We start from the raw sequence: 14382 nt of genomic DNA, 5'->3' as shown, positions 1-14382 counted from the left end.
GGCCGTGCTCCACCTCGGCATCCATCAGGCTGTTCTACCACCTCGGCCTCCATCAGGCCGCGCTCCACCTTGGCCTCCATCAGGCTGCGTTGCCACCTCGGCCTCCATCAGGCCGTGCTCCACCTTGGCCTCCATTAGGCCGCGTTGCCACCTCTGCCTCCATCAGGCCGCGCTCCACCTCGGCCTCCAGCAGGCCGTTCTGCCACCTCGGCTCGACGTCAACAACAAGGTTTCCAGAAACGTGTTTTCGTCCACCCCTATATTCAAGGAACGTAATCCCTATTCTGGAGATTACAGGACTCTATCCACTACACATCATCATAGACGTCACACAGTTGGCTTTCCGAGTTAAGAGGGGAATATTCCAGGAATATTCCCAGTATCACAGAGCCATTCCCCTTGAGGACTCCACGCCTAAACAGGTCTCTTTACAATCATCTCCCACTCACCCCCATCAGCAGCCTATAAACACCGAGGTAAGCCTCCATCATAGGGGATCGATTACTCACTTCTCTTACTGAAAAAGCTCTCTTGAGCATCTGTTATGGAAAGATCTAACTTAGGCATCGAAGAGTCCTCGTCGGGTCAGCCCGGCTCTCCCCTGCCATCTCTTCTGTGCAGGTCGGCCAAAGCACCAGGAACTGCAGGGAAGATAGTCCGGCCAAATTTTTCCGCATCAGATTGGCACCGTCCGTGGGAAACTTGTTACGAAAAGTCATGTTGGACCAATGCAATTAAGGAGTGAGAAGGTCGTTTCTTCAATGACAACGCGAGCAAGATCCACTCGTAAAGTACCACTTGGACGTTCCCATTCATCAGCTGTGGCAGAGCAGGAAAACGTCCCAGCAGAGACGCCTCTATAAGGACCCCAGCAAACTAGGCCCGATGCACAAGTTGCCTAGGGAGAGGGAGATCAGCGTGAGCAGAACCCTCAGCTTTCCCGCTATGTCCCATCATCCCGGGTAACTCACCCGAACATGGAAGAACAGATGCAGAGCTTGCAGTTGCAGGTATTAGCTACAAACGCACTGGTGAGGGATTTCATACGTCAGTTTGGCTCGGCACTTCCAGTACCAGGTACTAGTTCAGCTCATCCGCCTAGGCCAGTTCCGAGCAGACGTCCCAATGACGAATCTCCTAACAATAGCGTCACCTCTCAATCAATAGCAAGAAGGGGGTCGGCCAGAACTTCACGCACTGTTCATTCGGTACCACCGCGCTCTCTTACTGAGGGGCGAAAGCGAGGTCCCGTCCCTGCCCAGATCGGGAGAGCCCGTCGTTCTGAACATCATCGGAGCCCAGAGACACATGATACACATAAATCCCCACCCCGGGTAGGAAGACGCCAACTGTCACCTCAGAGACTCAGTAGAGGCGTGCGTCCGCACAGAGAAGAACGTGAAAACTACCAGAGGCCAGCTCGACAAGATCGACCACAATCGGTTTAGAGCTTGCCCATCGAGCCAACCAGAGGTGCACCACGACAAGGTCACCAAGGCCGAGGGAGAAGCCCCAGAAGAGGTGAAGGGGCAAGCCGATCCCTAGATTGTCGAGCCGAGGAGAGAAGAGACGACCTGGAGAGCCGCATCCAGCGACTCACTGAGCAAATAGAGGGAATGGAGAGGCAGGGGCTCCCGATCGACATAACTGTAACCCCAGCCCATAATGCACTTTCCGACGAACTGATTGAAGCCGAACTGCCCTCAAATTTCGTGATACCTGTCTTCAATGGATATGATGGCACAACAGATCCCTACGATCATCTGCTGTACTATAGCTCGGCCATGGTAGTTCATGGAAGGTCAAACGCCGTTCTCTACCGAGCTTTCGCTGCCTCATTAAAAGGAGTTGTGCTGGTGTGGATGTCGAACTTTCAACCATGGTCCATCCGCAGCTATGAAGAACTGACAAGAGCGTTCCTCACACGTTTCCAAGCAAGTATGAAGCAGAAGCAAACTATGCAAAACGTGATGAATATGAGGCAGGGAGCGAGGGAGACTATAAGGGAGTTCCTTGCCCGATTCACCAAGGTGACACTCGAGGTAAAAAACCTATCGGAAGGAGTGGCGTATAGCACGCTGTGCAACGGGGTAATACACCCTAATCTGGTTCAATCTATGGCCCTCAACTTACGGGAAACGATGCCCGAACTGTTGAGACGGTGCAATCAATATGCCAACATGGAGGAAGTTCGAGCCGCCCGAAGAATAGCTGACAGGGGTGATCAGGAGGAGAAGGAGAAGAAAAGGACTCTGAGACCTAGGGGCGACTCTCGTGAGCCGAAGAAAAATAGAACAAATCGACCTTTTGACACAGCTGAACCTGAGCAATATGAACTTGATCGTTCTCGAACAAACCTGCTTTTAGAGATCCAAAGTCAGAAGTACTTTCGCTGGCCCAGGCCAATGGCAGGTAAACCAGAAGAGAGGAACCCCAACAGATATTGCCGATACCACCGAAACCATGGACATGACATCGAAGACTGTAAGTCTTTGAAAAGGGAAATTGATGAGCTCATCAATGCTGGATACCTCAACCAGTATTTGAAGCAGAAATATGGTGGGAACTGGCCCAAGCCAAGGAGAGATGAAGCCCAACCGAGCCAAGGTAAGGCCGAGCCGTCCAAGGACCCAGCCATGGACTGAGCTGTCACATACGAAAACCAGCTCGTGGGTTCGGCCATCCTAACAATCATGGGCGGACCTACGGCGAAATCAGTCAGAATAGCTAAAGCACACGCGCGGTTCGTATGCATCACGGAACAACCTATCAAAGCCCTCAAAACGGATCCACCCATTACTTTCTCTGACAGAGATCTGGAAGAGTTGAACTGGCCTCACAACGACGCTATCGTGATCCAATTAGTGGTGGCCAACCACCCTTTCCACAGGGTCTTAGTGGACATGGGAGCCTCCGTTGACCTCATGTCATATGAAGCCTTCATAAAACTGGGGCTTGGCACTGGAACCTTAAAGCTAGCCCCAAGGCCCTTGTACAGATTCTCAGGCATTCCAGCTGAGCTAGAGGGAGTTGTTGACCTACCTATAACCGTCGGACAAGGAGCTCAGACAGCCACAACCATGGTCTCTTTCATGGTCGCCAAGATCGCCTCATATTACAATGCAATCCTTGGCCGACTTGGTCTTAATGGTCTTGGGGCGATTGTGTCCACTAGGCACATGAAGGTCAAATTCCCAACCAGCAATGGAGTCGGAGAATGCAAGTCCAACCAGAAGGAATCCCGGGAATGCTATGCCAACTTCATAAAATCTGTCAAAAAACCGTGCTCGGGCCTCGCATGTATGGTAGAAGTTGTTGATTGCCGAGATGAAAGCCTCCTGGCCCGAGCCGAGCCAGTTGAACAGCTACCTACAGTCCAAATCACTGAGGCCTGTAGACACTTTTATCAGTAGATTGCCTTGAAATCCCATCGATTGGGTGTTAGTCTTGGAGATTTTATACTACCAACACCTTAGTAGTTATTCAATTTCAATCACGTAGCAGATTAGATTCTATTTTGAAGCAATGTATTTGTCCCAAGTGCATGCAACACATCATTATACTATGAAGCTTCTCGCAAATATCTGACTCTTCTAAGATTGTGTACAGCTCGGCAGCATCTAAGACTGACCTCCAGCTCGGCACCATAAGACCAGACCCTAGTTTGGCGACTCAAATACCTTAACCAATGAGGCACAATGACCGGGCCTTAGCTCGGCAGATTCTAAGACCGAGCTCAATTTCGGCACCACAAGACCAGACCCTAGTCTGGCGACTCAAAGACCTTAACCAATGAGGCACAAAGATCGGGCCCCAGCTCGGTAGCATCTAAGACCGAGCTCAAGCTCGGCACCACAAGACCAGACCCTAATCTGGCTACTCAAAGACCTTAACCAATGAGGCACAAAGACCGGGCCCCAGCTCGGCAGCGTCTAAGGTCGAGCTCAATCTCGGCACCACAAGACTAGACCCTAGTTTGGTGACTCAAAGACCTTAACCAATGAGGCACAAAGACCGGGCCCCAGCTCGACAACATCTAAGATCGAGCTCAATCTCGGCACCACAAGACCAGACCCTAGTCTGGCGACTCAAAGACCTTAACCAATGAGGCACAAAGACCGGGCCCTAGCTCGGCAGCATCTAAGACCGAGCTCAAGCTCGGCACCACAAGACCAGACCCTAGTCTGGCGATTCAAAGACCTTAACCAATAAGGCACAAAGACCGGACCCCAGCTCGACAGCATCTAAGACCGAGCTCAAGCTCGGCACCACAAGACCAGACCCTAGTCTGGCGACTCAAAGACCTTAACCAATGAGGCATAAAGACGGGGCTCCATCTTGGCAGCAACTAGACCAAGCTCGGGGGGCTAATCCACGAGCCCTCAAAATACATCACTACCGAGGGAGACATCTACATAAATATGGATCTATATATATGAGGCTAATATCGGGGGGCTGATCCACGAGCCTAGCTCAACACAAGAAAATCCTTTGAGTCGGATCACCTCTTCACCAGCATTGATCGAGCCGTAAGGCTACACCAGAGTAGCATGGACGGGAACGCGCTGCTCATAGTCCTTCAGATTGTAGCCTGGCATCTTACTCTGAAGGAACAAGATGACATCGTCCGAGCCGACCTGAAACGAAGAAATGTTAACGTCATCCAACCACTTCTGATAGGGCTAAGGGTTCAGCCACCTCGTTCGCCTCCAGCAACCTCCTGTTCCGGCTCTCTTGTTATCAACCCAACATCATTGGGACGGTCCTCCTCAGATCGGGCCATTTCTTCTCGACCCCCATGAAAGCGGTTTGCCTCCTTTGCCTTTGAATAAGCGACAACCACGTCCTCGAACTATTGAGCAGCCTCGGCTGAGAAAGTGAAGCAGTGCATCTTGCATCGGATTAAATGCTCTAGCAGGTTGATTCGAACTGCTAGAGCGGGGGGCTGGTGATGAGGCAAAATATGTCACTTTCCTCAGCACGGCTGAAGCATGTACGCAAACCTAAACAGGACTGAGCTGGTACTTCAGCCTCCTTCATTCCGTGTCCACCTCGGCCTCAATCAGGCCGCGCTATCACCTCGGCCTCCATCAATCCATGCTGCCCCCTAGGCCTCCATCAGGCCGTGCTACCACCTCGGCCTCCATCAGGCCGTGCTCCACCTCGGCCTCCGTCAGGCCGTGCTCCACCTCGGCCTCCGTCAGGCCGTGCTATCACCTTGGCCTCCATCAGGCCGTTCTGCCACCTCGGCCTCCATTAGGCCGCGCTCCACCTTGGCCTCCATTAGGCCGCGCTGCCACCTCGGCCTCCATTAGGCCGTGCTCCACCTCGACCTCCAGCAGGCCGTGCTGCCACCTCGGCCCGACGTCAACGACAAGGTTTCCAGAAACGTGTTTTCGTCCACCCCTATATTCAAGGAACGTAATCCCTATTCCGGAGATTACATGACTTTATCCACTACACGTCATCATAGGCGTCACACGGTTGGCTTTCCAAGTTAAGAGGGGAATATTCTAGGAATATTCCCAGAATCACAGAGCCACTCCCCTTGAGGACTCCATGCCTAAACAAGACTCTTCACAATCGTCTCCCACTCACCCCCCATCAGCAGCCTATAAATACCAAGGTAAGCGTCCATCATAGGGGATCGATTACTTACTTCTCTTACTGGAAAAGCTCTCTTGAGCATCTATTGTGGAAAGATCTAACTTAGGCATCGGAGAGTCCTCTGTCGGGTCAGCCCGGCTCTCCCCTACCATCTCTTCTGTGCAGGTCGGCCAAAGCACCAGGAGCTGCAGGGAAGATAGTCCGGTCAAATTTTTTCGCATCAGGTCTCATAATCGTTCTGATATAAGAATATCATGTCCCAAGCTTTAACATAATCAGCATAATCATATGACCTGAGTTTAAGGCCGGTGACATCATTGAATTTGCGTTTGAACGAGGGAGAAGATCCCCATTCATGATCTCGAATGATGTTAATTATATTGAGCTTCGAATAAGCCCAAACATGTGCGGATCTATAATTGTGCTGAATTTGAGCACTTTGACTTTCTTCAAGAATTCTTTCATAGAAAAAACTAGTTTTATCACCAGTGGAGGGATGAAGGTGATCACAGAGGTAGATGGTGGCAATTTCAAAAGGGGTGTGATGAAGATAGATGGTTTCAATGGGAATAACTGGGATAAAATTTATTGCTATGAAAGGGGAGTTATTGGCTGGCCTTAGGGTTGAGGCAGGTGAAGGAGACTGAGAGGATATTGGGGAAGGTTGTTCTTGTAGTTGCTTGGAAGAAGATGAGGCAACATCTTTATTCTGGGTGACAGGGACTACAGCCTTCTATTTAGGAGCCCTGCAAAAATTCTCGAGTTAAAAAATCAGGTAAACTGTTAGTACTGCCTTTAATAAATTCAATATCAAAATAAAAAACAGAGAGGAGTGACTGCCATCGGGCAAAGATCTGTCTTGAGGCAAGAATTTTGACATCCTTTTCAATAACATCCTTGGCTACCTTACAGTTGACTCTTACTAAAAAAATGTTGATTAAGAAGGTCACTTTCAAATTTGGTTATGCACAAGACAAGTGAAAGAATCTCCTTTTTTATTGTTGAATATTTTTGTTGAGTGGGGTTCTAAGTACCAGAAGTAAAACGTACTAATACTTCATTTGGAATATTAGGACATTTTTGCTTCAAAATACCACCATTGCTGAATTCAGAGGCATCGGTCTCAACAATTTTAAAACAATCGGGTTGTGCTAAAGTTAAGCACGGAAGGGTTTTAGCTTTAAGCTTGATTTTACGGATAGAGTCAGTATGTACAGATGTCCATGGTTCAGGCTGGGTTTTAAGCCGATTAAATAAAGGTTTGGCATCCTTTGCTAATTCTTTATAGAACTCAGCAATGTAATTTAGGCTACCAAGAAACCTTTGGAGTTGAGTCTTATCTATTATTTCATCAGGAAATTTGTCAGCAAACTGAATGGCTCGTTCTATAGGAATGATAGATCTGAAAGAGATATAATGTCCCTAGAAGCGAACATTAGTTTGAAACAATTTAATTTTCTTTACAGAAACAACAAGTCCTGCATGACGAATAAGAGAAGAACAAATTTAAATGTTTCCAATGTTGAAAAATGTCCTGAGAATAAATAAGGACATCATCAATATACACAATTATAAACTGTGAATATTGATTAAAGATTTGATTCATTATATTTTGAAATTCAGAGGGAGCATTCTTAAGACTGAACGGCATAACATTCCATTCGTACTGGCCGAATGGGACAACAAAAGCTGTCTTATACCTATCATTCTCTACGATCTGAATTTGCCAGTATCCGGACTTCATATCAAATTTAAAGAATATGCGAGAGGCGTATAATCTATTAAGAAGATCCCTCTTATTAGGGATAGGATACCGGATCCATTTAAGAACCTTATTTAAGGGTTTGTAATTTATAACCAATCTAGGTGCACCTCTTTCAATTTCAGCATTATTGTTTACATAGAATGCAGTGCAACTCCAGGGAGACTTACTTGGTCTAATAAGACCTTTAGCAAGGAGTTATGAGATTTCCTTTTGACAAGTTTCCTGTAAAAGATCAGGCATTTGGGCAGCCCGAGCCTTAGTAGGAATCTGGTTTTCAGAAAAGTTATCTTCATAAGGAAGAGTAACAATATGAGTTTTCCTAGACCAGAATGCCTTAGGAATATCAGAACAGACTTCCTTTTCAAGTTGAGCTTGAAAGTTTTTAACTCTAACTTGAAAATTAGGGTCATCAATTTTCTGCTGTATGCTCTTCTGTTGAATCTCCAATGATAAAGAGCATATGAAATTTTCTTTGGATTGAACTTGAGCCCGGATTTCATTCACCGTGTGAACCTTAGGAGGCTCGATGAAATGAAAAGAAATAGGGTGATTTTGAATCACCGAGTGAAGACCAACTGTGTCAATTTGTAAAGGATACAGTTGGGATAAGAATGGAGTACCAAGAAGTACAAATTGAGCAAGTCCTTTTACCATTATAAAAGGAGTCTTCAGGCAGTATCCATTACAGCAGATAGAAGCAGAGGGGAGTTTATATCCGATCTGCATTCTATATCCGTCAGCAGTAACCAATTTCTGAGTAGTCTTCTCAAAGTATCTAGAAGATACAAGTCCTTCGTTGATACAATTAATATCTGCGCCTGAATCAATTAAGACGATTGTTTTTAGGCAAAACTCATGATTAACAACGATGTTAATCATTATATGTATATATATATATATATATACATTACAAAATATTGCTTCTATATGCTAACCATATGTGCCAAGCATTTCTGGCAATGAGCCGACACATCTAGGTGTCCATATAAGGGAGTCACCACCTAAATAAGGCTTCAATCTGCCCAAGTGATTAAATCATTGAACCATGAATTTGTTTTTGTCGTTCTTTTGGTTTTGGTTGTGGATTTGATCGTTTTGATTTCTCCCATTATTCAATTCAATTTTATTACAAAAAAAAGTCTTTTTGACAGATTGATCGTCTGTTTCGGTATTCATACATGTTTCAAGGCCGTAGCGTTGTGAACTAGCTTTTGATTCATGTTTTGACAAAATGTTTCATTGTTGAGTGTGTTTGACCTTCTTAAGGCTTGTGGGAGTTAATGGCAACCGTTGGACATCATAGATTTTGGAGTTGTAGACCTCCGTCTACTTCTATTTTGCAATTTTGGAGGAGAGAATGTCACTTTCTAGAGAATGCCACTATTATAAGAATATCTTTTCTGTTTCATTAAATTAGACTCAGACAAATGAAGAGTTAAAATGACTGTTATACCTTATTCACTAAAACTCATGTTTTAACCCAAGATTCATTAATCGTGAAATCACAGAAGAAGAGCTCGAGACTGCCATTGAACTCCTTCGATTGATGGGCTATAATCTCTTCAGCAATGCCATCAAAACCTCTGATATTCAATACGAGCTCTTCGACACCGACGACGGCAACGGAGATTCCTTCACCAATGACTCTCTTCTCTGTCGTCCCCCCCTCTTCAAATCATATTATGTAAGACATCGAAGCGAGTAGGGTTTTTCTGTGGGGTGTATCGATTCTCTCATACATGGCTTTATTATGGGGTTTCCAGTTGTTCCTAATCTACATTTCTTCGTTTTGAGGATCACATCGGCCGACAAGCCCGGTGTTGGTGAAACTCAGAACAACAAAGATGGCAACAACGATTGGGAGCCGAGTTCTGTATGCTTGGCAAATATGGTTCAAAATTTCATTGAGGAGACCAATGGGAAGCAGCCAGCGGCAGCTGCAAAATGCAGTCGGAACTCCTGCAATTGCTTCAACGGAAACTGTACCGACAGCTCCGACGTTGAACTCGATTTCTTTAATGGCTTCGGTGAGTCGGTAGCCGCAGCCTCTTATGGTGATGCTTGCGAAATTCTCAAGGTGAGTGAGGATTTACTTAAATCATCATAATATTCTTTCGATAATAACTTCTATTGATTAATCTCTTGGTTTAGAGCAGGAAAAAGATTTTCTTCCCTTTGATTGAATAATTTTTCGTTGTACAGAGCTTGATCCCTTGTGCTAGCATTGCCGAGAGGAATCTTTTAGCTGATATCGCAAAAATTATTGAGAACAATAAGACCTGCAAGCGAAAGGATGACTCTAGAAAATTAGTTATCGACAGACTCATTCCTGCTAGTCGCTGCGGTCACCGTCCATCGCCAATGTTGCTGCCGCTGTGATCTTTGATGCTCTGAATGATCGTTGGTGGTCCAAATCAATAAGGTAAATTAGGTCTCAATTTGAGGTCAAGGTGTAGTAACTATAGATTTGAGGATGGAATTTATTACATGGGTACTTTAGGTACTTCACATTTAGCAACGGTATTTTGGTATTTAAAATAAAATATAGTAGTTGACATCAGTATATAAAGTATGTTCCTTAACAGGGACTGAATGTGGGGGTCATGAGTCTAATTTGGTAAAACAAATGAGGTGTTCTTATAATAGTGGTATTCTCTAGCGGGTGGTGCTATAAATTTCCCTTAAAAATAATAATATTTTATTATTTTGAAAATCGATTCGATTTCCTTCTTAAAAGGGTATATACGCAACTCGTAAGAGTTGGGAGGAAAGATTAAATTAAAATACCAATATATATTGGTATATCTCCCATAAATATTTGAAAATCGAATTTGTTTCCCCGTTTTTAAGGAAAACTGAGTTGTAAGTATATTTTGGCTTTATATATTAAGATAACGTACTGCGTATTTTGAGTTGAATAGGCTTATAATAATAAAATGGGGATAAATAAAAGTCTTTTTTGGTGATGGTGACATGGGCCCAAGTTTGATGGTAGTTATTGTTTTCATTAGGTAATAGTGAGTTAAAATAATGCTGACACTTGGCTTTGGAGATTAACAATGACCCATCCAATTTTATCAAGGGGCCGGGGGATTATCCTATAGTTGTGCCTACGGTAAAAAAAGGAAAACAATAGTAATTATTGAATAAAGAGTCTAATATTTGGCTTTGATGCTTTAATGTTTGCTTACAATCCTATTTGGGAAACAGATTTGAATTGATTTTAATCGATTAGATCAAGCCAAACTCATTGAATAATAAAGTAAATGCTAAATTTTGTTTGTCGTGGAGACCATCGTAATGTTAAACAAATGTATGTATGGTTCTAATAATCCGATTGGTTGAATCCAATGATCCAAATCGATATTGGTTGAGACCGAACTTGATACTTGGTCCTTTGGTGATTGGCCATTGGTACTAAACAGGGTAAAATCGTATTAAAATAATATTAAATAAAATCTAATGTGTTGACCAACTGCCTTTAAAGTGTTTTGGGTTACCATTTTTAAATCAATTGGATTGGAAAGATGGGGGATAGATTTAAATAATATATTTTTTTAGAAGATACCCATTTCCTTGAATTAGATATTTTTGTTAATTAGATTTCATGACTATTTTGATTGGCTCTTTCATAGCCACTGCCATGTGTGACATTGTGACACACACATATGATGAACCCACGGTGGGCTTAAGCCCAATTTGGTTATTTATAATTCAATTTTTGTGGTGTTCAAATTTGGTTAAGCCTTAGGTTTGTTCGGGACCTATACTTCAAAGTAGAAAATGTATAGACCTGATCGGTTTGATTCAAATTTGATCATTTATACTGATTTTCATTGGATCCAGGTCTAGGTTACAAAATTATTGGGGTTTGCTATATTTCAAACATTATTTTGGGCTTCAAGATATAACAGAATGATTGGGTCAATTTGGGCTACTTCATTTTAAACCCAGTCTTTATCATTTTCAAAATTTGGACTTTTATTAAACCTAGGGTCAATTAGGTTTGGGTTTTAGGTTAAAGAGTTGAGGTTAACTAGTCGAACAAGTGGGAGGATGGAATTATATACTTTGAATAGTTTTATATGATTCAACCAGTGGGAGGATGAAATTTAGAACTAATATGGAACAGATGTAGGTTCTGTCTTTGTTCCATAACAGCTTTGGAATTGTATTTCTGCTTATGCATTTTCTGTATTGGTTTATCATTATCATGATATTGAGAAGTTATTTATGACTAAAATATGTTGAAAATTAATGGCATTTGGTGTTTACATGTCATGTTTAGAACACCTTATGATGAATACCTATGTTGAAATTAAACTGGGTGTAAGTTTCCACATACACTTGGCTGCATAATATATTTCTAGGAAACCATGAAAGGGTGGGGTGTAATCCACCAAAGTGGTACATCTTATTTTTTCATAGTTTTCCCCAGGGTAGCAAAGTTGGTGACTTTTGCCTAAAGATGATATCACCAAGTTAAGGAAAATGACAGTATCTAAATGCTTCTAAGCCCAAAGGTGAGGGGACCTTAAAAGTTATTGTTATTTTCACAGTAACTGTGAATTTACAAGAGGATCATTGCATTCTTAGCCTAAAGAATAGGTATGTAGTTAGGGTTGTAATTATTGTATGATTTTTGTTGTCCTAGTGATACATTTTAAAGTATGTTCCTGCACACATAGATATATCTTCAATGAGAAAAATATAATAAGATTGAACGAAATCTGCCAAAGTGGTACATTCAATTCGATTGTATCTTTCTCAATAGTAAATGTGGCATTTTCTAAAGCCGATGTCATCAAAGGTTATGGACATTCAATTTAATTTTGTATTTCTTGACAGTAAAGATGATATTCTCCTAAAGATGATGTCATCAATGTTTGTAAATAAATATTTACATGCCAGAAATGGACACTAACTTAGGAGTTCTTTTGCCCAAAGGTGATTGAATTTCTGAATGTTAGTGTTCTTTTCACAGTTAAAACAAGAAAATAAGAGGACCAATGAATCCCTGTTCCAAAGAATAGGAACACAACTTCAGTTATAATTCTTAGTCACTGACAAGATGTTGACATGCCTTTTACAAAGGTTTTTCCAATGGAAATGTTTAAAGAGCATGTTTGTAACATGAGTATTATTAAGTTTTTGATATGCTTGGTTAGTGGGAGATTTGTTTCTTGTTGATTATTTTATTTGTTTGAAACTTTAGCCTGTATGTTTTAGGGCATAGTTTGATGGATTATGATTGTCTTAGCATTTAAATTATGGAAGGTTATTCCATTTATTAATTGCTTTATGGTTTAATTTGAGCATGTTTTATATATAGTAATTACAACAGTTATAGGCAATTTTGTCATAGTTTAAAAGATAGTATTTGCCACAGTCCAAAGGCAATGTTTGCCACAGTTTATAAGCGAAAAACCACAGTTAGATATTAACCACCATTCAAAAGCAATTTGCCACAGTAAATGTTAATGTCATAGTTAAAGACATTCATCGAGTGACAACAATATTATTTGAGGATATGTTAATATTTCCATGTTAATATTCCACATAGATTTGTTTCGAGAAATTTACTTATGTTTGTATATGTTTGTAATTACGGAAAGTTGTATGCCGTATATTGAGGTGTATTTTCTGTTGTTGTTCGATGTAAGTGATTTTTCAATTGAATCACAGTAAAAGTGGTTTTAATGAGATTCTATGGTCACACCAATTTGAAAGATATCCTTATAATTAATGTAACCCAAGTTGGTGATTGTTAGATTTATGGGCATAATTAATTATTCGTGTTGATGAAATGGGTGAGAGTCAAGTTGCATGAACCGGTTCAGTCCACTCTCAAGTTTATGAATATGCTAGCCCAACTTATTGTGGTTTAAGATTTTTTGAGTGCAGGACAGTATTATAAAGACTAGGTTGTAGGTCTCTACAGCCATTATTCATTTTTCCCCAATTTACTACAAAGTGAGAGAACCAAGGAGGTCTAAAGGGTTGTAGGAGATCTATAGCTAAGAGAGGAAAACTGTGAAGAACGGCGTTGATCATCTTCAGCATACAAGGTGCAAGGCCTAAATTGATCATTTATATTTTGATTCGACTTCGTGTTCTAGTTGTCTGTATGGGAACCTATTAGTGTCTGTTGTGAAACCCTAAATATTGTACCACTGATCACTTTCCTCTCCTTGTTGACACTGAATGTTGCAATACTCCAAGGCTCCGCCCCTTCCTCTTTGAGGCAATGTGGCTTCGACACCTAGATTGTAAGAAGGCAGCCCAAAAAGCTTGGTCTGATATTTGTAGAGCTTCATCATCTTAGACATTGGACTCAAAACAGAGGAAGTGTTGAACCATCTTCAAGCTATGGAACAGGGAGGTCTTCAGTAACCTTCAATAAAATATTCAAGTACTGAAAAATGAACTTGAATATCTCATGGGGCACCTAAACTGTAACACCCTACTTCTTAAACCCGGTCTGATTTCACAGTTGAACCGGTTTAACCATGCAGAGACCGAACCAGAGGGAGTTAGAGCGGGTTCCTTATGGGCTATGATGGCAAAGGTGACCTTAAACACCGGCTGGCCCGACAAGTCCGAGCCAGTGCCAGAAGAGACGGGAGTGCCCAAGACATGTACATGCACCTACCATAAGGCCATGTACAGATAAAGTAGGTATTATAGCCGTATTTTAAGGTATATACGTATACTACATCGTACGCTTGGGTGGGGTTCGCGCCAGGCCCGAACTCTGTCAAAATCCCAAGTTTTGGCCCTCAGGTGGATGGACAGGTGGGTGCACCCACCCACCTGAGTGACCCATCCATGTGCACTATTCAGTTATTTAGGAAGTATATATATATCATTTATGATTTTCTTTTCTTTTCATTTATGACACCCGTACGTTGGTGAGAATAGTAAAGAGGAGAGAGAAAAGAAAGGGAAGAAGAAGGGAAGAGAAGGAAGAGGAAGAAGAGAAGGATTTCAGCGGCGCCAAAGCTTGATCT

At 42.5% G+C, this 14382-nt stretch overlaps 1 protein-coding gene across 1 annotated transcript; it reads left to right on the top strand.

The window, feature by feature from the left end:
* The first annotated feature begins 8895 nt into the window (after nucleotides 1–8895).
* Nucleotides 8896–9932, top strand: LOC122065018. The gene is made up of 2 exons (XM_042628811.1): nucleotides 8896–9449; nucleotides 9575–9932. The coding sequence occupies exons 1-2, from the start codon at nucleotides 9123–9125 to the stop codon at nucleotides 9749–9751; spliced, it is 504 nt and encodes a 167-aa protein (XP_042484745.1). The 5' UTR covers nucleotides 8896–9122; the 3' UTR covers nucleotides 9752–9932.
* Nucleotides 9933–14382: the final 4450 nt, after the last annotated feature.

The sequence above is a fragment of the Macadamia integrifolia genome, unplaced genomic scaffold (genome assembly GCF_013358625.1).
Source record: "Macadamia integrifolia cultivar HAES 741 unplaced genomic scaffold, SCU_Mint_v3 scaffold1860, whole genome shotgun sequence".
Classification (NCBI taxonomy): domain Eukaryota; kingdom Viridiplantae; phylum Streptophyta; class Magnoliopsida; order Proteales; family Proteaceae; genus Macadamia; species Macadamia integrifolia.
This window is presented reverse-complemented; position numbering and strand designations above follow the sequence as displayed.

What these genes read in the sequence shown, in the direction of transcription:
- LOC122065018 (XM_042628811.1), top strand. Translation starts at nt 9,123, where the DNA reads ATGGGGTTTCCAGTTGTTCCTAATCTACATTTCTTCGTTTTGAGGATC. An exon ending in ATGCTTGCGAAATTCTCAAG is followed by an intron (nt 9,450 to 9,574) that starts GTGAGTGAGGAT and finishes TTCGTTGTACAG; the next exon opens with AGCTTGATCCCTTGTGCTAG.